A 22,132-nucleotide genomic window follows, 5' to 3' on the forward strand; every position below is an offset into this window, starting at 1 on the left:
TCAGTCAATTCTTTTGAGGACAAAGCGTCTTTAAAGATATGGGGGGGGGATATCTGTTGAAGTCCCTTTTAACCAGGGTTTTGATTGATTGGATTGACATCCTACGTCCTTTTAAAATGTGGGGTGTTTTTTGGTGGTGGTGGTGTGTTATTGGGCTGTTGTTTTTATTTTGATTATATATTTTATGGTTTTTACCAGCATGAGTTTGACCAAACTGCGGGAGGCAGTGGAAGACAGGAGTGCCTAGCGTGCTCTGGTCCATGGGGTCACAAAGAGTCAGACACGACTAAACAACAACAACAACATTTTGATTTTGTTCTGTGAACTGCCCTGAGACCTCTGGGTATAGGGCAGTATATAAATTCAATAAATAATAATATAAGGCTAGAGGTGGAATTAAAAGTGTGTTGCTGGAGTGGTGGGCGGGGGGAAATGTTCCTGAGACATAAAATGAAGATACTGTAATTATAAACGGGGGGGGGGGGGAGGCGTCACCTAAACTTAGCAATATCGAAGGACTGATCGATATAGTTACAGAAATAGTGAGGGTTGAAAGCGAGTGGGCGTGAAGGGTCAGTAAATACTAATCATCATTACTATCATCATCGTTATTGTACCTGGAGGAGGAGGATGGGGGGTGTGAGGGAGAAAGGGGGTTTGAAGAGGGAGAAGGAACGGGTCTGGCTCTTGACTGAAAGAGGGAGGAGCCGGGGACGCGCTTGGCGAGGGCGCGCTTTCCTGTCCCCGAGGGGGGGGGAGGGATGGTGTCCAATTTTGCGCGGGAAAAGAGACGGCCGCGCGCCTAGCCATGGGGGACGTGGCGCTGGCAACTCGCACGGTGAGCGCGCGCCCCCTGGGATGGGGCGGGAAGGCATTTCATGTGGTTGAAATGTGTGATGGATTCAAGTGAAAAAGGAAGGGGGGGTTGACAGTAGTGAGCTATGAGGGGACTAATTTTAACACACACATACTCTCCCTGCCTTGCTAATTAACCCCCTCATAGCTCACAACTATAAAAAGTATCACAAACACCGCCTCAAGATGTGTGAGGATGAGGATGGGGAGGTTGTTGAGGGTGCTGGGAACCAAGGAGGAGCAGGTGGGCTTGTAGCTGTGAGGTGGTGTTGGGATGGGGGGTGGGGAATGGGAGGCCTGGCCTGAGGTACAAAGAAAAGGTGGCAAGCTGATAACATTGGGAGCAACAAGTTGACCTAAATTTTTGAGGTCAACTTGTGGCAGCTTGTGTGAGGGAAGGTAGAGGAAAGAACTGTGGAAGAAGGGGGCAGAAGTTTGGGGTCAGGGGTTTTCCTTGTTTGTTGAAATGTACATAACAGGCTTTCCCCACAGATCTGAGGTAGAAAAAGAAAAGCGAACATCACATTGTTTCAGGGATATACAGTATTACATGGATAGGCACCAGGGCTAAATAACAATGGAAACTATCCAGTTTCCTAAATTTCTGGCTGAAATCCACATCAAACATTTAAAGCTTATTTGGTGCACATTTAAAGCACATGACTTCCTTCAAAGAAGGGCTTGGATTTAACTTTAACTTCATTTCATGTCTCAATTTCCCTTTCTGTAAAGTCTGGGTAGTATAACCTACATGGCCAAAGTGTTCTAGTGTTGAAGACCAAAACAGATAATCTGAACAGCATCTTTTAGTGGGGGAGACTACAATAATTGCATTTGAATACAATTTATTTTTATCTGACCTGTGAAGCAACATGGCCCAGAGTCAGCATTGCTGTATATTATAGCCTCTATGCTTAATTGATGCACATGCTCTTATTCTACCCTCTAGTGGCCGCTGAGAACACCTGCTGCATATTGCTCAGGGCCTTGTTGCTTTCAGTTTGAGGGAAGCTTCTATTGAGCAAAATCTTCAATGGTCAAATTAAAGCTAGGATTTTTGTATATTATGTAGAGAAACATTAGGGGCTAAAACAATGGCATTCAGTTGATGTGGGGCATTTTGGAAACCTCCCACCTGAGGGAAAACCTCTGTGAAGATATAATGATGCTGGCAGTGGTGCTGCCTGATACATTCTAATCCACTTTTTACCTTGCTGCCAGGGATTACAGAATCTAGGGCTGCTGGAGGAGAAAGGCTTTGCTATTCAGTATACTTTGCCAGTGTTTTCCCCAAACATTTTCTTCCCCTAGGACAGACAACATTTGTTGTTGCAAGCTGTTTTCTTCCAAAGGACTTTCTCCCTCCAGGTTTGCTGTGATTCCCCAGCCAAGATTTCAGAATTTACTCCTGGATTAAGAGCGCCTGATCCATTCAGTTTCAGGAAGCAAAAGTAGAAAAAACCCCAGTAGCAGATATTTATTTCTAAGACTGATAACCTTTATATAGAACTCGTCTGGATGAGACCTCTATCCTAAAATAAAACCTCCTTATAGTTATTTCTGATATTCAAACCTTTTAGAGAAAGAACCCTGCTTGGAAATTCAAAATAGACACAGTAAAAAATCATACTACAATCCTTGGGATGAAAGAAAAGCTTTGAGTAACATTGGTATTCTAGAATTGTGTGGTAGCAGTAAGAGAAACTGAATGCCGCCTTGGACCCAGAATTGCCTGTAATCCCATTGAAGCTTTTAGGGCATGACACCAGACCATCCCATTTCCAAGGCCAGGTGGTGGTTTCAATCCTGCCAGTGCTCAAATTAGTAGAACAGGATAGTGTGTGTCCACACTCTTCTTTCAGGACAGAATTTGTGTATATGATTACATGTTTCATTGCATGTTTCACAAGGCTCTTTACAATTTCAGATTCTAGAATATCTATTTGTTCGCCTTCAGTATGCAAAGGAAGAACAGTCAAAAGGATTTTCCACATTAGAACGGATACTTGTAGTTTCGGTGGACATTGAAGATTCTTTCCAGCGTGTGCATCATTCCCACTGTACTACTACTAGTGAGTATAGTTTAAATGGTGCCTTCAGAAGGACTCTTACAATGTCTATATTTTACAGAGGGGTAAAAAAAGAAGGCAGGTGGAACTTGATAATGCCCTCATATTTACTAACTAGGAATAATCCACCCACCCGGGCAACCATTTTCAGGCCCTCTTGCCCTCTGCATGACTACCAATAGTTTGGATGACTGTTTCCAGCTTTCCCATTGTACTGTCATTTTACTCAGCAAGGTTAAACTGATTTGTGTTTTCATCACAGTGCCAACCCAATACATTTTGCTGCTTGGAGCAAAGGACAAAAGGTCACTCCCTCCTATTTCATACAAAAAAACTGACTTGATTGGCAGCTAAATCTTACTAGAACACTGGCTACAGGTCTGCATTGTTCACTGTACAGTGGTACCTCTGGTTACAGATGCCTCAGGTTACAGACGCGTCAGGTTACAGACTCCACTAACCCAGAAATAGTACCTCGGATGAAGAACTTTGCTTCAGGATAAGAACAGAAATTGTGCGGTGGCGGCGTGATGGCAGCGGGAGGCCCCATTAGCTAATGTGTTACCTCAGGTTAAGAACAGTTTCAGGTTAAGAACAGACCTCCAGAACGAATTAAGTTCTTAACCTGAGGTACCACTGTACATGTAGGCAGGAAGCTAGCTTAAGAGGTGCAAGGCAGGCCACTTGGCACACATAGTCCTGTCCTCCCAGCACTTACCACTTGAGGTACTCACTCTCCCTCATGCTACAACCAGTCTTGATTCTCCTATTACTGCTGTCGTGAAGCAGATTTTACATACATTTCTGCAGTAATTGAGTTGTCACAGACCTTACTTTTTGCATTCCGCTGCCATTTAACTCTGACTTTTGCCCTTTCCCCTTGACACCTGATCACACTCCATGCATCAGATGAAGAGAGCTCTCATCCACAAAAGGTTATATGGCATAATAAAAACGAGTTAGCCTTTAAGGTGCCACAAGACTATTTGGTGGTTTTGGTGCAATAGACTGCATGCCTGGAAGCTGTATTTTGTTATGTCATTATTAATAGAACAGAAATCTGGAAAAAATACAGTAAATAAAAGTCCATTGTTTGTTCCTGCAGTTTCAGCAAAAGGTGACTTCTGCTACAAACTTCTCAGTGATCAGATGTGTAGAGGTAAATAGCCTTTCAGTTACCAATGTCTGAAGGTTCCAGATTGTGGCTGTAGATTTCCTAATCTTGGAGACAGCTCAGGCTTAAGGCTTGCATCCCATAATAATGTCCTAAGTTACAGGTAGCTTTAGAAGGCCCAGGCAATGCTTGAATTTATGGCAGAGGGAGGCAGGGGCAATCTCTTACCTTTTTTGACATCTACTGTTTTTAGAAGACTACAGGGGGCATGAATTGTCTGAAACGGGGTGAGGGGAATCACGAGTTGAGCCTTGTGAAATCAGTTCAGGCCTGTCCTACCTTACTCCACATAATATAACCATGGCCTTAGGTAGGAAATTGTTCACATGCTATGCTAACATCAGTGTGGGAGAGTTTTAATGCCTAGTTGCTTTTCTTCCCATAATGAAGTTAGTTGGTGCCAGGTAATTTCACAGTTTCTGCGCAGCAAGAGCAGCAGTGTTCCCCTGGGATTTATCTGTGTCTCCTCCTTCAGACTAATAAAACATGGTAAAGCTGTCCTAAATATAAACCTTGCTAGTTTCATTTTAGAGGCAGAGTTGGAAGAGACTAAAAAAGGCCACTTAGTTCAGTCCTCATATGCCCAAAGACAGGACCACCCACCTCCCCTCCCTTGACCCATACAATCCTGACCACCACCCACAGAACAGTAACTTGGGATGCTTCAGGCAAGTGAGCAAAGCCACAGATCGCTATAAGCGATCAGTCAGACATAGGGATTCCCTCCTGAGTCCTAATATTGCAAATTCACTCAGCGCTTACTGGTCCAGACATAATACTGGCTTCCTTTTAAGCATAATTAAGAAGCCAGCTGTGTGAATGTGTGCTCCATCCTCCCACCCATTCCCTTCACAAGACTGAATTCCCCCTTTCTATCTTGTTTGGGTGGCTGTGTGTTCTACTTTGGAAGCCAGATAGTCTTCTGTAAAGAACAGACCTCGGTTTGAAAGATTACCTGGTCAAAGCCCTGTTTAAAGATAAAGAGTGAAAAGAAGGGAGGGGGGCTTTGAAATTACTGGTACCCACCACCAGTTAGCTCCTAGACAGCAGACTGACCACTGGTCACTAAATCTCCCCAAATATACTGTAGTGGTCATCTCCCTATGCCTTAAGCACCATTAAGGGAAAAGCCAGTACCAGTCTTATTCACTGTTAATGCTGGGTTCCTGTTAGCCAGCACCTGGAACCAACATTAAAAGCACCATCCCCGAGTCATTGTAAGGAAGATGTATTGTGGACAGCTACATACAAACCTCCGTTCCATGTCTTCTAACCATAGTTTCATCCAGAGAACAGGATTTACGTATTTGCTGGCCTTAACAATGTTTGTCTTACATTAGTAATTTTCCCTCCTGCAGAAATGAAAGATTTGCTGCCTTTATGCCAGAGCAAAGCCTTGAGTGGAAGGGGGTGTCCCCATGAATGTATAGACATCATGCCTTTTCAACTCTCCTTTGAGGTTAGACCCTTTTGTGGACTTGGCCCTTAATTCTCAAACCTGGTGCAATCCTGCAGAGCCTGGATGATACCTTAGGTTGTGCACATATTATCACCTTAAAACACAGCTAGGTTGTTCTTTTTCTCAATTTGGATCAAAACAGGATGGGGAAAAACACATCAAAATGCAGTATTTCATTAGAAACTACAGGAAAGATATGGATTGTGGCTAATGACTTGTGTTCACTTCTTCCCAAACTAGCAGTTGGAGCACACTAGATGCAGTGTAAATGGGAATGTGTACACAATGACGACAACCCATGTGATGGCATTGGACATATCGATGCCAGCCCTGTGAACAATTATGAGGACATATTGGCCTGTCTGCAGTTTTGCTAGCTATAAATCTCTCTAAAATCCCTGCTGCTGCTTTTCCTCAAACACTGATGCCCTATAAGATCTGGCCTGCAATATTTCAATTAGATTTCCTGTGAGGCCTCTGGTTAGAAATGTACTGCAACTGCATATAACAGCAAGGTGTTATATCTTTCCATGTAACAATGAAAGCTTCATAGCTCTTTGCTGAAAGATCATGCCCCAGGAGGGTTTGCTAGTGCTTTTTTTGGGGGGGGGGTTCTTTTTTTTTTTTTTTGCAACTGCCTGAACTTGAAAGTTTTCTCTAGTTTTTTTAATAATAGTTGCTTGCAAATAAATATGTTACCTCTGTTCCTGCAGAGGACTGAGGGCTAAACTAGAGGTGATGTTAACTGTTTTGTTTTGTTTTTTAAACAACCATAGTCTAAGTCCATGTTTTCATTTCTAAGAGTCTTGGGCCTCTGAACTCACATCTCCAAAAGCCTCTGGCTTTTATGGTGCCAGTCTTCACAACTGTGAGAGGGTGGCAATCTGCAGCTGTCCCTTTTTCATGTACTGTATCTTGGCCTCTGGCCTTCTCTTCAGAGAGATGTTTAGGTGGGACAGCTTTGTAGACCAGCCCTACTTATCTGCCCTACAAAACTGAAACCTGCTCCAAAACTGCCGTTGCTGTCACAGTGTTTTCTAGAACATATGTACAGTAAAATGGGCTATATAGATGCCTAGAATCCACAGAAAACTGCTGGGAGGCAGGGAGTTATTCCTGCACCACCACCATAAATGAAAAGCACATTAGTTCTTCTGGTACAACTATCCCCAAAGTTAAAGTCAGTGGCCTGATTCTTCTTTACAGCATAATGACAGGTTCAAGGACCTAGATTCCAATTTGAACTGGTGAGTGAAAAAAATCCCCTTGCACGTTCTCTCTTATGTAAGGGAGTGGGTTGTGCCATGTGCAAACAGATGTATTAAAAATTTATTGGTTCCCACATTTCACAAAACAGACAGTAAGAGGAAACAGGAGTCTTGTTTGTTTGAAATATAAAGTGCTGCACTTCACAGGTCCTGGTTGGCTTAAAGTGCTTTACAGTAACAAAGAAAGAATTGCATGCCCTCTTCTTTCCCTCACCAGTGTTTTCAGTCTGTAAATTGAAACCGAGGATTTGATGGCCACACAAAGCGGTGACGTGAAATAAATTGAGATCTTTGGTAGCTTACGGAATAAAATACTGCTTTAAGGCAAAGTTTTTGGAAAGGGGCTCTTAACATGGTGCATCTTGTGGCTTTTCAGCTTGATGAGAAATCTGGAGCTATCCAGGAGGACTGTTTGGCATTGAAGCAATTCATCCACCGGATCAGCCTTACGCACACAACAGTAAGATTCCACTTCTGTGTTTGGTTTTGTAGAATATCATTCCATCTGAAGCCTCCTCAGGACTAGTTTGTTGAAAACAGGGGTGCGAAGTTGGGGGGTTAGGAAGATGTTCAAGGAGCTGAATAAGAGGATAGTTCTCATTCTTGACCTTTGAAGCAGTCCAGGTGCTAGACCAGGGGTCAGCAGACTTTTTTAGCAATGAGCTGGTCCACTGTCCCTCAGACCTTGTGGGGGGCCAGACTATATTTTTTGGGGGGAAATGAACGAATTCCTATGCCCCACAAATAACCCAGAGATGCATTTTAAATAAAATAGCACATTCTATTAATGTGAAAACACACTGATTTCCAGACCGTCTGCAGGCCGGATCTGGTCACCAGGCCTTAGTTTGCCTACCCCTGTGCTAGGATCCCCCCCCCCGATGTTGTTTGACTTAATTCTATTATTTTCATACAAGGGAGGAAATGCATATTTTGCAGTTCTTATACAATATGAAGAATGCCAACATGGGGCTTGGTGTGTACACACATTGTGTCTAAAGGTATTTAAAAGGGAATGAGATTAAATGGGTTTAGTGCCTGCCACATCTGCCATGCTTCAATGGTTGCTGGCAGAGCTAGGGCGTGAAGTGGACAGAACTAGGCATGCACACAGCCATTGTCTGCATGTAAACCTATTGTTTACTCTGGGTTTCATGCAAAGTTTACTCTGCATTTCTTGAGGAGTGATTGCTTAATGATAGCATGCCAATAAGCACAGGTGCAAAGTTAATTGAAATATATGAGGGCCGTAGGTTGATTGACAAAAGAACAGGCAGGAAGGGGAGAGACATAGCTAGTACTTCAGTATTACTCCCAGCCCCCAGTCAACACACCACCTAGACACTGAAAACAAATGTGCACCAGCCAAAGTGTGTTTTGTAAAAGTAGAGATTGTTGGGGATGAGAACCTCATGGAAGCCATATCTCCAACTCAGAAGCCATGCCTCCCAATGTCAGGATTGAGGACTAACATAGCACTTTCTGAGAGGTATTCTTCCTTCAGCCCACCCACTATGCTGCAGGAAAGGCAGGGCGGGGGGGGGGGGAATACTTGCCAACATTTTCTGATTAAACTCTTGGATGTAGGTCATACTGCAGGATATAAAATTGCTTTGTGTTTCATATGGCTCACCTGTACTTAGTCATAGCTACAAATATATTGATTACTGTGGGGATCCCATCTCTTCGTACCCAGTTTTACAGGCAAAGGCTGTAGCTCAGTATACTATGCATGCAAAAGTTCCCAGGTTCAGTCCCTGCCATCTTCTGGTGGGGCTGGGAAAGGCTCCTGTCTGAGACCTTGGAGAGCTACTGCCAGACAGTGTAGATGAGGGATGGTTAACATTTTCCAGGGATTGACAGGTGGCAAACCCTCTGGGGCCACATGTCGAAGTGTCCATGGCTGAAGTGCAAAGGTGGGTGGGTGAAGTGCAAAGGTTGGGCATGGTAGAAGCCAGTATTTCTGGCCGTTACAAATAATTTTTATTATTTTTCACCACTTATTCATTTCCCCCTGTTTCTTATGAACTTCCATCACAGCCCCCATATTCCTTATTAATTTTCACTCCTTCTTTACTAAAACATTGTGCTTTTTGCCTGGCTTACCATGGGCCCTGCAGTCTCTCAGCACTTCTCCATCCTAGCACAGATCGGGATGCAGATCCTCCCTGCCCATCCCACCCCCCACCAGATGACACAAGAGGCAAAATTGAGCTTAGATGGACCCATTGTCTGTCTTGATAGAAAGCCACTTCCTATGTTTCTTTGCTGTTTTGAGTCTAAGTTGAATTCTCTATTGCTCTACTCTGTAGGTAAAATTTCATTATTGTGTAAAAGTGAACGGCTCAATCTCTGCTGAGACCTATAAGTGAGTAAATGTTTCCACCACAAAGTAATATTGATGGTTTATAAGGTTCAATTGTTCTGCCAGTTGACATGAAACAATAGTTATCACACCTGCTGAAAAGGGGGGGAAAGAACCCAGCCCCTGGCCTGGCAACAAGAGAGATGAGGCATGCCTTTTCTCTATAGGTGTGGCAGATACCAGAAACACCTGCTATCCATGACTGAGTTAACCATGACCCAGTATAGCATAATCATTGTATGATACTACAAGGGACCTGAACTTCCACCTCCCCCAAAATAAAAACAATATTGCCGTGCATCCTTTACCTGCTAGCAGGGCAGCTCCTGCTCAGGGTTGCAACCCAAACATGTATCCTGAGGTACTTGGGGCTTTCTTTCATCTTCATAAGTCCAAACTGCTAAACCTAGATGTCTTTATTGTCTTTTGTTGTCACTTCAAAAGCCTACAGGCAAACTTCCATCTCAAATGTATATATGGTTTCTAAACTAAACATTTTAGGGCCAACGTACTTACAGGTTTTCCTTGAGAACAGGAGAGATTGTGAGAGTCTCTGTCAATCTCATTTGATCTGCAGAATTGCCCGTGTTGAATTCTGCAGGCAGGTCTGTCCTGGTGGCTTTGCTGTCAGTTCCTACTCAGTGTGTGCCAAGAACAAAGGATGTCCTGTTCTCCTTTCAATGGCTTCAGAAGAGTCTGAAATTTAACTGCCCTGAATAAGTTGCCAATGATTTGGCACTTGGCAGTGTGGCCTGTGTTAGGCTGAACAGGCTCTTATTTAACATTAAGGCTGTGTGCGCACTCCTGTTTACTCTGCATCCAATGTGCACCTGCTGCTGGTTTGTGAAGTGTGCACACAATGTTAGCCACAATCCGTAACTATCCTGTCATTTCTTAAGAATACTGCATTTTTATGTGTTCTGCTCCACACCAGCTTTGATCTGAATTGAGAAAAAGAATGACCTAGCAACCTTTTAAGGCAACAATATGTACATAGCCATGCACATAGTCTTGCAGCTCTAAAGCCCAATCTCATTTTTCGTGTAAAAAGTGGGGCGGGGGGGGGGGGGGAGATGGATAGTACTGCCCAGACTTCCTTTATCTTAAATTGTTTGTGTTAGCATTTTTGTTCCTAATCTCAAAACATAATCTTCATCTCCCTTTTATCAATACCTTTAAAATCTCATACACCATTTTGTTGAATATAAAGGACAAAGAAAGATCAGCTTTGATTCTCTATTTTAGCTTAAAAAGAAAAGGTCCATAAGAGAAAACTACAGAATTCACATTTTACAGATACTTCTGGATTTTTCTATGTCTTGCCTGCAGGTCAGAGTGTTTTCAGTAGTGCATTTAGTAAGCTCCTTTTCAGGGAGGAATTGTTATTCACTTTTGGCAAGTGGCTAGCAGCAGTGAAGTTGTAAGCATATACACCCCAGTGTAATTTGTATGTTAAAGGTCCTGAAACTGTCAGAGTCTAAACAGCATTAGTAAATTATCTTGCACTCTCTATAACTGAAAGCTAATGAACTTCCCAATCCTGGGAGAATCTGAAAAGCAAAGCAAAACCCAAAGCAAATCCGCTGCTGCTGTTTCATTTCTCTTCAGTGCCCTAAATGGGGGCACTCTATTCTGTGACATGTTGTTGTACGTCCCACTTATTTATATTATTTATCTCCATTTGTCTCTCTCTTTCCCCTTCAAAAGATGGATATGGTGTCCAGGTCCAAGCTATTATCCCTAAAGTTCAAGTGCCTTAAAGTTCTTGAAAATTGACTGGCCCAGTCATATAACTTGGTCATGCGGCAGCATATTCTGTATTGCTCTTTTTAGAATGTGTGCAGTGCTAATTGAAAATTGTGAGCATTGCTTGCTAAGGAAAGGGTGTAGAAGGGGTCTTGTTTTTTTTTTTTTTTGGTGTTCTGTTTCATGATAAAACAAAACAAATGCTGTGATTGTTCAAAATATATATTCCTTCTGCTGTCTAGCACAGAGAGGGGAGCTGCCACATGTCTGCCAGGTGGGACAAGACTACTGAGTGAAGGGAATCATTTTGTGAGGTGAGGAGTTGGAGGAAGGGGTCTGTACTGCAGGCACTAAGTTAGCAGTTACTCTTGAGCACTAATAATGGAGATGGAATTCAGGGGCACTAGTGGAATGTTTGGGATTGTACGAGGCATGATGAAAAGATTAAAAGGGGGCAGAACTGTTATTCTTCCTGTTTTACACAACTGGAGCCAAAAGATTTTGGGCACAATGGACTGAAAGTTCTTTTGTACAAGCCATGTGTCAGTTTACGGGAACTCTACTAGAGCACTGTTGTAGGTGACCTTAGTAAGTTTCCATTGCTGGCCGAATTTGAATTTAGGATGAATGCCAGACATTGAGAGGGTTGAGCAATGCTGCTGCAGGGTGAAGGAGTCTGGGCGCCAGAATATTTCCTTCATCTCCTTAATCTTCTGGTCACAAAGCCCTGCTTTAGGCACCTCAGTTATTTGCTTGCAAAAATACTGGCTGAGATGTTTTTTTTTAAAAAAAAAAGAAGTAGAAGAGAACACCTTATCTCATAAGCAGTCTGTGTTGCCATCTGGTGGACATGGGAGCGGAGAGCTGGATGTGTAGTAAGGATCCCTGGCTTTTGTCAAACAAGCACCTTAGAAAAACCAAAGCTAGCCGCCAAGTGGGACCTGTCATAGGCACCTACGAGACAGTGCCACATACCCACAACTCCCTAAATAAGTATGAAGATGGAATGTCTTCAGATGCTCTCCAGGTGGCCATGGAAAATTAAGGGACTTTGAGTGGGTAATTGTGGGGGAGGGCGCCATGGCAGGCTGGATGGCTTGAAACCCTAAACAGAAGGATTCCCATTAGAAAACAAGGATACACCGCAACATTTTGTTGCAGGCTACACTTCTCTTACTGACTGTAAGAGATTTTCACCATGCTATGCTACACAAAGTGGTGTGTGTATATACAACTTAGCCTGTGGCAAAAAGAAGGTGCTATGCAATCCCATGTATGTTTGCTCAAAAACAAATTAGTGTTCTAATGAAATTTATGTGAGTCTGTGTAACTTGAGCAAATCATAACCAGTCACAAAATGTGGGGGTTTTCCCCTGATTGCATAATTTGAATTTGTTTAGCTCACAGATGTAACAAACCTAATAGAGTGCTGATTGATACAAAAGTATCTGAACTGTCAACACAGTACAGGTCCCACTGTTAGGTGCAGGTGGATGTCAGATGTGGCCTGAAAATACGATGCTTTAGCCCTGCCTTCCTCAAGCTGGTGCCCTCCATGCTGGCTGGGGCTGATGGGAGTTGCAGTCCAAAACACCTGAGGGACACTAGGTTGGAGAAAGCTGGTTTTGCCCATGGCCAGTCTTGCCTTCCTCCTGCTATTTCCTTGTTTTCTTCCTAAACCCCTTTATCCCTTTCTTTTGTGTGTATGACCAGGTCAGCAGCCAGGGATGTGCCTTCATCTTGTGACAAAATCCACCCCATGACTGGTGAGCCTATTTGCCTCTTAATCCCAGATGAGGTAGCTGAAAGAGGCTTCAGTGGAGAGCTAAGGCTCATGCCTGTTGTCTCCCTGTGTCCCTGCCAGAAACCATACCCTAACAAGCCAGCACAAATAGCTGCTGTCTCTGTATCCTTTGCTGTGATCAGTGAGTGGAAGGTCAAAGTGAATCTATATGGAGTAAGGTTCACTGTTTGCAGGTCTACTGTAACATAGGTGTAGCTGCCCCCCCATCAAGTAAAACAATAGAAATACTTAACTAACTGACTAATCATGTTGGCTCTGCCCTCCCTGCCCCCCCTGCAACAAAAGTCCTGCCCGCCCTAACCAAGTCCTACCTCCCCCAACAAAAATCCTGGCTACGCCCATGTACTGTGATATCAATACCACCATTCATTTGCTGATTTTTTTTCCTTAGCTAGTAATATGTCTTTCTTTATGACCCAGCAGGTCTGCCTGTATTGTTCTCCACAAAGGAAGCATCATGTTCTTTTTTTAAAGATCCTTCATGTCTAATAACATGGGAGAAATATGGCTATCAGGCAACACTGAATTCAGATCCCCATTGGGAAGAAGGTAAAGGTGATATATTTGTCACTTGCACAACTACTTGTGCCCAGTGTGAACATGAAAAATATATGCTATCCTTTTAAATTCTCGGGGGAGTCTCATGAACCCCTGGGACTGAAAGCAGAAATATTTTGTATATTGTATTTTCAGTGCAAATAACAACTTTCCTAATCACCCTAATTAACTCCATAACTTAGGGTTGCCAGCAACTCATGCATAGAAGTAACAAGTAAGAAAAGAAAAATGTTCTGGTGGTATCTGGTGAACAGAAATAGCCAATGCAAGTTGTTGTTTTTAATGAAATGCAAGAGAGAAGGAGAGATTATTTGGCTAGAATGAAATAAATTAAGCAGAAGGTTGATGGGATATCATCACTGGTTTAGGAAGAACATATGGATATTTGCACGGAAAAGCGTGATTGGACAGTATTTGGGAATAATAGAATTGTAGAGCTGGAATGGACCCTGAGGGATAATCACACATGACTGAACAAGCATTCATGCTTGGTGAAAACTCATGCAACAACACATTTGGTGGTGGGGAAACCAGGGACCATGCAAGGAAGCATGCGACCAATATAACATGTAGTTAGGTCTCTAGGTATAGGTGAGAGAAATGAGTGGCTCACCTAAGGCCATCCACTAAGCTTCATAGCTTGAGGTTGGAATCTGTGTCTTCTGCATTCAAACTGAACACACTGCTTCTTGGTCAGTGGAGGAGTGGAGCACAGAGGCAAGAGTTAAGTCCTCCTGGAGGCAGAGTAAAAAAAGTTCAGTGGCCAGCTGGAGCAGGAAGTAACTTTCCACTGACTTCTGGTTTGTGATACAGCTTTGACCATAAGAGGCCAGCCACTTTCTTTAAACTGTAAACAACTTGAAACATATAACAGAACAGATAAAAAAAATTCCTTCCAGTAGCACCTTAAAGACCAACTAAGTTAGTTCTTGGTATGAGCTTTCGTGTGCATGCACACTTCTTCAGATACACTGTATCTGAAGAAGTGTGCATGCACACGAAAGCTCATACCAAGAACTAACTTAGTTGGTCTTTAAGGTGCTACTGGAAGGAATTTTTTTATTTTGACTATGGCAGACCAACACGGCTACCTATCTACTACTGGAATAACAGAACAGGTTAGAGAAATAGAGGGAGAGGAGGGTGGTCTCCCTCCTGCAGATAGCATAAAAAAAACCTGCCTTGATGATTCACTTGGGCTTTGGCTATACAGTATGACATCCGTCCTCACCAGCACATGTGACTATTCCAGGATGAGGCGGGGCTTGAGGGCTTGTCAAATGGCCCTGCGCTCCAGCCTCCTTTTAAAAAGAGATGCTGGCCCTACTTGATTTTTTTTATAGCTTTGCAATACAAATCTAAATATTTTTTTAAAAAATTCTTGCACAATCATTATATGCAGGTGGACATAAGTACAAAGATGGAATGTCTTCATTTGCCCTCAAAGTGCCTTCAAATCTGCCATCTTGCACAGCAGGGGTGTTAAACTAAAGAGTTTCAAAACAAAAAGATAGGTATTTTAAAAACTGGGGGTGAAGCACATACTGGGGAATAAGTTTACCTGACACCATCCAATTTATTTGATACAGTCATTCATCCTTGGTGCTATCTATATATGCCATGTGATGTGTTCTGTCTCTTAGATACTGCAAAACCTGATATCAGATACAAGCTTCATGCCAGCCACCAACAGGACTCAGATGCTCAGGAACAAACGCTACTGCTCTTCCTCTTTCTCAGCTACTCAGATCAGTTTAATGACAAGACAGTCTATAATTTCTGTACATGCTGCTATTTATTTATATTTCTACCTTATTCTGGGGAGTGTAATAGAATAATGTACCATATGAGTTTTGGAATGATCTGCCATCTGAAGACTGGCCAGAGATGATGAATTATTTAAACTGAGATTTAGGGTCATGTTTACCCCACACTAAAAATACAAATTCTGTGTGGATGTGGTTTTTAGAACATTTAGTGGGGCCTCACAGCTATTGTCTTTAGAAACAAAGCAAATAATAATAATAATTACTATTATTATTTATATACTGCCCTTCTTTCTGAAAAGCCCAGGGCGGCAGACAAAATGCAAATTGCCAGGGTGGGGGAAAGTGGTTTAGAGACCATTTCCCTCAAATAACTGCCCAGTTAAAGAACAATTTGCAACATTGGCTGTGAGCAGAAGGGCATGCACACAGATTCAGAATCCAGGGCATTGGAGAAGCAGAGCCAAAACAAGTGTATGCACTCTTTTAGCTTTTCACTGCTTTTGGCCCTTTACATGCTCGGATCCTAGAACAGATACTTGTCAATTGTTCTGGATTCCTTACTATGCATCATTATACAATTCTCAACATGTAATCCCCTACTTGTTTTCTCATGGTTTAAAAAAGCAGTCTTTCATATTTGAAGAAGAGGATATTGTCTTTGCCATGAGAGTTTCTGCTTTGGGGGATTTGCTGAGAGGAACAGCTCCAGCTAGGTAAAGCTGCCTAGTATAGCTTCTTCTGACTTATTTTTATCAAGCACAGCACTTAACAGTTATATTTTTAATAAACACAAGGAACCTGCATGTTTCCCCTGAGGATGGAGGCAGATCTGAGCAGTGCTTCCCCCCCCTAAAAAAGTTTTAGGGGTACTCTCATTTTCCTACTCATATTGAAATACTGCCCCTCAATGAGGCCAAACTTAGATTCACAAAATGTTTAGGTGTATGCATACCCCTGTGTCCCCCCAGAAAAATAGCACTGGATCTGAGTAATAGCTGCCCACCCAGAGATGGGGAATCAGTTTTTGTTTCTCCTCAGAGGTGCCTTGGTGCAGCCTGAAACCTGCAGAACTTTGTTTGCTGCCTCCTCCTCCATTACAACTTAAGGCTCTTAAAAGATGCACTCATGGCCGACCCCCCCTCCCCCAGCACTCTGATGAAGAGTTCTGGCGAACTCAGAAGCTTGCACACTATTTTGTGACATTTTAGTTGGCCTAACAAAGACATTGCCCTTATAGTATTCTGGAAGTCCAACCTTTTCATTTGCTAAGTATTCCTACATTCAAACAGTATAAAGCTCATGAGTAAAAGGTTGGTCCCTATCTGACATCCTGTTTCCTGGTTCTTCTCTAGAGGGCCAAGTCAGGTCAATTTGTCTCTATAATATCAAAAAGTGTATTTGTTTCTTTAAAACATACCTTACTGTGATCTCTGAGGTTTTGGTACATTCCTCTTTTACTAATTTTTGCATATAATATTTGCAGCTTGACCACTTGGCATCCACTGCCCTTTACCTAGATTTAATCCTTAATTTAATCCTTTGTCATTTTCACTCTTTGTGTGATGCAGGGGACCGGCAAGTGATTCTATCACATCTCTCTCCTATCCTGTTGTGCAGCAAACAAGCTGTGAAAGGCTGCATCCAAGGAGTGGTCAGTAGGATCCTGGAGCAGCATTACAAAGTGTCCCGGGTGAGAGTTCACTGCAGAAGACAAGGACCACTGAGGCTAAGAGTTGTGGTGAGGGGCATGGGGCAGAGAGTAGGGGATCTTCAAATTCTTGTCACAGATCTGTCTCTGGAGAAGTGGTATGATTTCCAGTGCTGGCAGTGAGTCGGGACTGAGGACAAGGAAATCTTGCTCTGGTTTTTATAGGCTGTAAGACATCCAAATGCCATGCAATGCTCTTGGGTCTTCACAGGAACAGCAGAAACTGGCACAATCTTTGCCCATCATGGCAGATGCCATTTCAAGTATAGTTTCAAGCAGCACTAACAGTGAGTTCAGAAGGAAATGCCTCCAGTCTTTGCAGGTATGGCCAGAGTTACAGGTACCGTTACAATGCACCTCTTCCACCAAGCTTTTTTTTTGGGGGGGAGTGGTCTGATTGAATTTTATGAGTTCCCCCTTGTGGAACTGTTGTTTTATTATGTTTTTGTATCATCTGTAATGTTAGTTTGGTATATAGCTTATTAAGTTTGTCCTTTTTTGTTTCCACACACTGTCCTGTAACTCAGGTGAAGGCCAGTATATTCATATAAAATAAATGTCACTGAGCAGTTGGAATTGGTGGTGTAACAACTGTGCAAATAAACATAGAATAAGGAAGTGAGATTTTCAAGGTTTATGCCTTGAACTTACTTTAGAAAGGCATATGTGGAAGAAGAGGGAAGTGAACTGATGAATGGAACAAACACATGTTCAAGCTATACTGCTCAGAGTTAAAATACAATCTTGAGAGGAGAGGAAGAAGTGGTTAGCATGTCAAAGGCAAGGAGAAGCTGGTTGTGTAGTGGTTACAGTGTTGTTCATTGACTGGGGAGACCTGGATACAAATCCCCATTGTGCCTAGTCACTCTCTCGATCAGCCTAACCTCCTTCCCAGGGTTGTTAATATAAGATGCTGTGGGGAGCGTGTTGTAGAGGAAATCATGTATACTGTACTGCCTTGAGCTCCTGGGAGGAAAGGTAGGAAATAAATGTAATGAATAAAGTTAAATTACTTCATTTAAGTGAGTCCATTTTACCTTGTGAACTGCCCGGAGATCTTTTGATAAAGGGCAGTATATAAATCTAATGAATACAGTGGTACCTCTGGGTACGTACTTAATTCGTTCCGGAGGTCTGTTCTTAACCTGAAACTGTTCTTAACCTGAAGCACCACTTTAGCTAATGGGGCCTCCTGCTGCTGCGCCGCCGCACGATTTCTGTTCTCATCCTGAAGCAAAGTTCTTAACCTGAGGTACTATTTCTGGGTTAGCGGAGTCTGTAACCTGAAGCATTTGTAACCCGAGGTACCACTGTAATAATAAAGTGACATGCTCACTTCCTCCCACGTGGAGAGTAAAAGCTACAACTGTTTCTCTCTTTCCCTGTGTTTATATTTAATTATCTGTAGGTGGCAGATACCCAGAAGTTCCAAGTGACCATCAAAGATACCTTCAACAAAGTCATTCTTAACCAGTGGAAATGTAGCAGTGCATGTGACACCAGTAGGGCAAGTTTCTCTGCTTAAGTGTGTTTGCTGCCCATCCTTAGATCCTTGTGCTATCTCCATCCATCTTCTGTTCAGAACAGTCCTAGTTGCAACTATTAACAACAAAGAGTTAATCTTCCACCAAAATATCTATTCTAGAATCCAGCTCAGATCTCAGGCTAGCCCATTTTGTGGAGAAATATATTTTAACGATGACTGCTGACAGGTGCACCACGTTGCCCCCAACGACAGAGGGTGCCTGGAGTGTGCTTATTGAAAATTTGTGAGTGCCTGGGTCCCCGTGGCCCTGCATAGATGGCGCCTATGTCTGCTGATGGGCTTGGGCTCTCAGTTCAGCCCTGGACTCACAGTGGGCTTAGCAAATCAATAATCTGAGCCTCTGAGCCTCATTTGTCCTTCCTATAAAAGGGGTATAATAATAGTGACTGATTTCATGAAGATACATGTGACTAGATGAAATGTCTTATCCGGTCAGGCCTGCAGAGTGAATTTGCTGAGAGAGTTCTAGTACTGTTGATCTAACACCTCCCTTACATTATTGACTCTCCTTCCTTGGAGGTTTTTAAGCAGAGGTTGAATGGCCACCTGTCATGGATGCTTTAGCTGAGATTCCTGCATTGCAGGGGGTTGGACTAGATGACCCTTGGGTCCCTTCCAACTCTTAAGACTCTATGATCTATTGTGTGCCCCTTTCTTCTTTTGCAGCCATTGCCTAAAAATGATGAGGCAGGAGGAGGGCTGCTTAGTGCAGACCTTCCTTTACCCACCAATCACCAGAAGTTATTGGGCTCGAACTTCAGTTCTGCACAGCTGGAGCAAGGAGGAAAAGGTACATCAGAAAAGTGTGTGCATGAAGTCAAGACAGAGTTCCAGTTTGTTGTACATTGTTGGAACGCTTGTTTTATCAGATGTACTTAATGTAATTAAGAGAGAGAAAGAAAGGCAGGGCAGAGATCCTGGAGTTTAGATGATGAGAGAGACTGCCCCTCCCGATGCTGCTGCAGGTTTCCCTATAGGCCTTGGACACACACACAAAATCAGTAGTGGCTCCTTAACAATCTGCAGCTCATTTAGTGAGTTATTTTCAGCAGTAATTACATTATATAATGCTCAAAACACAGTCCTAGCACCAGCTGGTTCTTGTGATGTTGAGAATGAAATGTCTTCAGGTCCTTTTGAAGTAGGATTTTGAAGGGATCAAAGGTTTGGAATATTAACCTTTAGTCTCTTGTCTGTCTGAATTATATGGAGCTCTGTTATATGTGGTATCTGGACTCCTGATTAAACCTATGAGAAACATCCCATCAGCTAGTCACCTGCCTTACTTTGGCTCCCAAGGCATCCAGATGAGATAACTGAAAGCCAGGGTTGAAGCTGATTATCTTAGGAACAGACTATGCTTGGTGGAGACCAGGTGTATTTATAATTTGGGTGTACTTGGGGTGGCTGAGGAGGATTGTACAGTAATTTCTTCACCTTTCAGTAGATGAAGCTATTGGGTTACAATGTAAATAAGAAATTATCCAGTTGAAGAAAGGGCATTGGTGGGTGGCCCCCATTTATTAATAAAATTTTAAGTCAACTTTTGACTTGCCAGGAACCTTCGAAGCAGCAATACAGCCATCACAAGATAATTCAAAAGCAGCATAGAAATAGAAAGAATATTTAAAGTAACACTAGCAAGTCTGTAGAAAAATCAACAGAGAACAATTCCATCTAAGGCAAAGGGACTGTGAAAGCTGCAAAGGCAAATCTGGGTTTAGAAGGCAAAGAAATCCAAAACAGACCCTCCTCACCAGATGCTCTAAGTGAATTTTGCATGTGTGTGACATGAGATTAATTAAAGAATGAGAGAAGCATAATGGTAGTTCTGTTTGGTTGATCTGAGCTTTTGTGTTGTTTCAGCATTGTTAATTACACCTGTACATGTTTGTGGTTCACAAATTGTACTTGAGTGTGTGGCTTCATGAACACCAAGGGTGTCCTGCCCTGGTTTTATGTTCTGCAGGATTTCTGTTTGTCAATTCAGACTGTGGTGGAATGAGCCAAAAAGGAAGCAGGAAGATCCATGTGGAGGATTCAGGAGACCCACATGTCACTGGGGCGGCTAAAAGCAAGGAAAAGAACAAGAGTCTGTTAGCAGAATCAGGCACCTCTTCAAGCTCTTTCTTCTCACATCCAACTAAAATTGGGTGTGATGCTCTCCAAGATAAAAGCCAGGTGGTGTCTGCAGGTCCTTCAGTGAAGAAAATCCGATGCAATGAAAATCTATGGCAGGTTTGTCAAGAAATATTGCACCATGAAACCAAAGCAGAATGAAAAGGCCCATCCCAGTTCCAGTTAATAACCAAAAGAAAGCAGTGTAGGGAGTAGGTGCCACTAGTCATATGGTTAATTGCCAAAGATCCCCAATATGTTATCAAAGGAGCACCAGTGAGTTCTATCAACCCATCTGCAAAACAAGACCAAGAGTGGAGAAGCAGTATTCACAGCTGGTTTGCAAGGCATTTTGAGAGGCCCTTTCCACTTTTCAAAACTGGGTAAATACAGATCTTCAATGGAATCAGTTTCAACAACTCTTAGTTGACAAAACCTGTTTTTAACATGTAATGTAAAAAACGTACAAAATATTCTGGAAAGGCTGGGAAAATAAGAACGATTTCAATGGGGAACCAAAGGGCATGATATCTAGCACCAAGCAAGGCTCTCTGGTCCTGCATTTAACAATGCTAGCTCCCTGGCCACCACCCACCTAACTTCAGAGTGTGGGAACTCAGAGGGACTCTGAATATGAACATAATATTAGGACAGGCTTCTGTGTAAATCTGAAGATAGTCTTCTCTCTGATGTCCTTATTTGATTTCACTTTTGTATTACAGGATGATTACTTTTGGAAACAAGAGGTCTCAAAATTGGCCAAGTGGACATCCTGAAATGGTTGCAGCCTGAGGACATTGCATTTCTGCATTCTGGAATTTCTGTGCAGGCCAATGTAAGGGGGGAAATCATTAATGGTCTCACTTCCCTTCTATTACAAAGATGAATTGGAGAGCAAATATGTAACCTTGGCAAATAAATATCCACCACTATTGCTGGACCCAAGAAAAGTAAAATCTCCCACCTGCCTGATTTTGGAGAGACACCAATTCACTGGAGTGCAGAATCCTGAAAAATTATTGGCAGGCATGTCCTGAGGAAAAGCATTGTCAGAGCATGCACACAAGAGCATACAACCACCAGAAGTGCAGGGCAGGAATGTAGTTTGTGAAGGCAGGTTCCATATTTGCCAAAGGAAAGGGGGTGGGTTGGAGAAATTTGCAATGATATTCTGGGCAGGAAAGCTCAGAGAGACAGGGGGAGACGCAGAGCAAAGCAGTTTGGGGACTTTTGCCCTTACCAAAGAGGCATAGTTTAGGAGGAAAGTTTCAAAAGAAATACACAGAAAATTATGGGGAGCCTTTTTTGTTGTTCTTCAAAAAGTGAGGGGAGCTCCTGCCTTTCGTAGCTGGATGGCAGACAGAAATTCAGTAGGTGAAGCTCTCCTCACAATTGTGCATTTGCTGATTGTCTTACAATTAGTAAAAATAAATGGTGGCTCCCCTCTTCCTAGGAAGAGAAGTTGGGCGAATGAATACAGTATTGGAAAACGAAACCATTCCGTTTATCGACTTGGGGCATGAAGGGGGGGAGGAGTACCAGTCTGTTCGCAGCGGGGGACTGGGGGGGGGAAGGGGGAGAGAGAGCGCGGTGCAACCGCTGCAATGTGGGGAGGGGGTGGAGCTTGCCGTGGGAAACGCTTGCAAGCCGCGAAGTGGGCGGTGGGTGGAGCCCCCGCCCCGGCGCCCCCGCC

The 22,132-nt window shown here is 43.0% G+C and overlaps 1 protein-coding gene across 1 annotated transcript; it reads left to right on the forward strand.

The window, feature by feature from the left end:
* The first annotated feature begins 729 nt into the window (after nucleotides 1-729).
* Nucleotides 730-21,290, forward strand: TOP6BL (TOP6B like initiator of meiotic double strand breaks). Its single transcript, XM_083478706.1, has 16 exons — nucleotides 730-838; nucleotides 2,783-2,927; nucleotides 4,030-4,083; nucleotides 5,457-5,557; nucleotides 7,202-7,285; nucleotides 9,138-9,193; nucleotides 11,179-11,250; nucleotides 12,650-12,702; nucleotides 13,161-13,295; nucleotides 14,942-15,079; nucleotides 16,636-16,757; nucleotides 16,987-17,097; nucleotides 18,184-18,282; nucleotides 18,988-19,111; nucleotides 20,291-20,559; nucleotides 21,162-21,290. The coding sequence occupies exons 1-16, from the start codon at nucleotides 809-811 to the stop codon at nucleotides 21,213-21,215; spliced, it is 1,647 nt and encodes a 548-aa protein (XP_083334832.1). The 5' UTR covers nucleotides 730-808; the 3' UTR covers nucleotides 21,216-21,290.
* Nucleotides 21,291-22,132: the final 842 nt, after the last annotated feature.

The sequence above is a fragment of the Podarcis liolepis genome (assembly GCF_965112155.1).
Source record: "Podarcis liolepis genome assembly, chromosome: 15".
Classification (NCBI taxonomy): domain Eukaryota; kingdom Metazoa; phylum Chordata; class Lepidosauria; order Squamata; family Lacertidae; genus Podarcis; species Podarcis liolepis.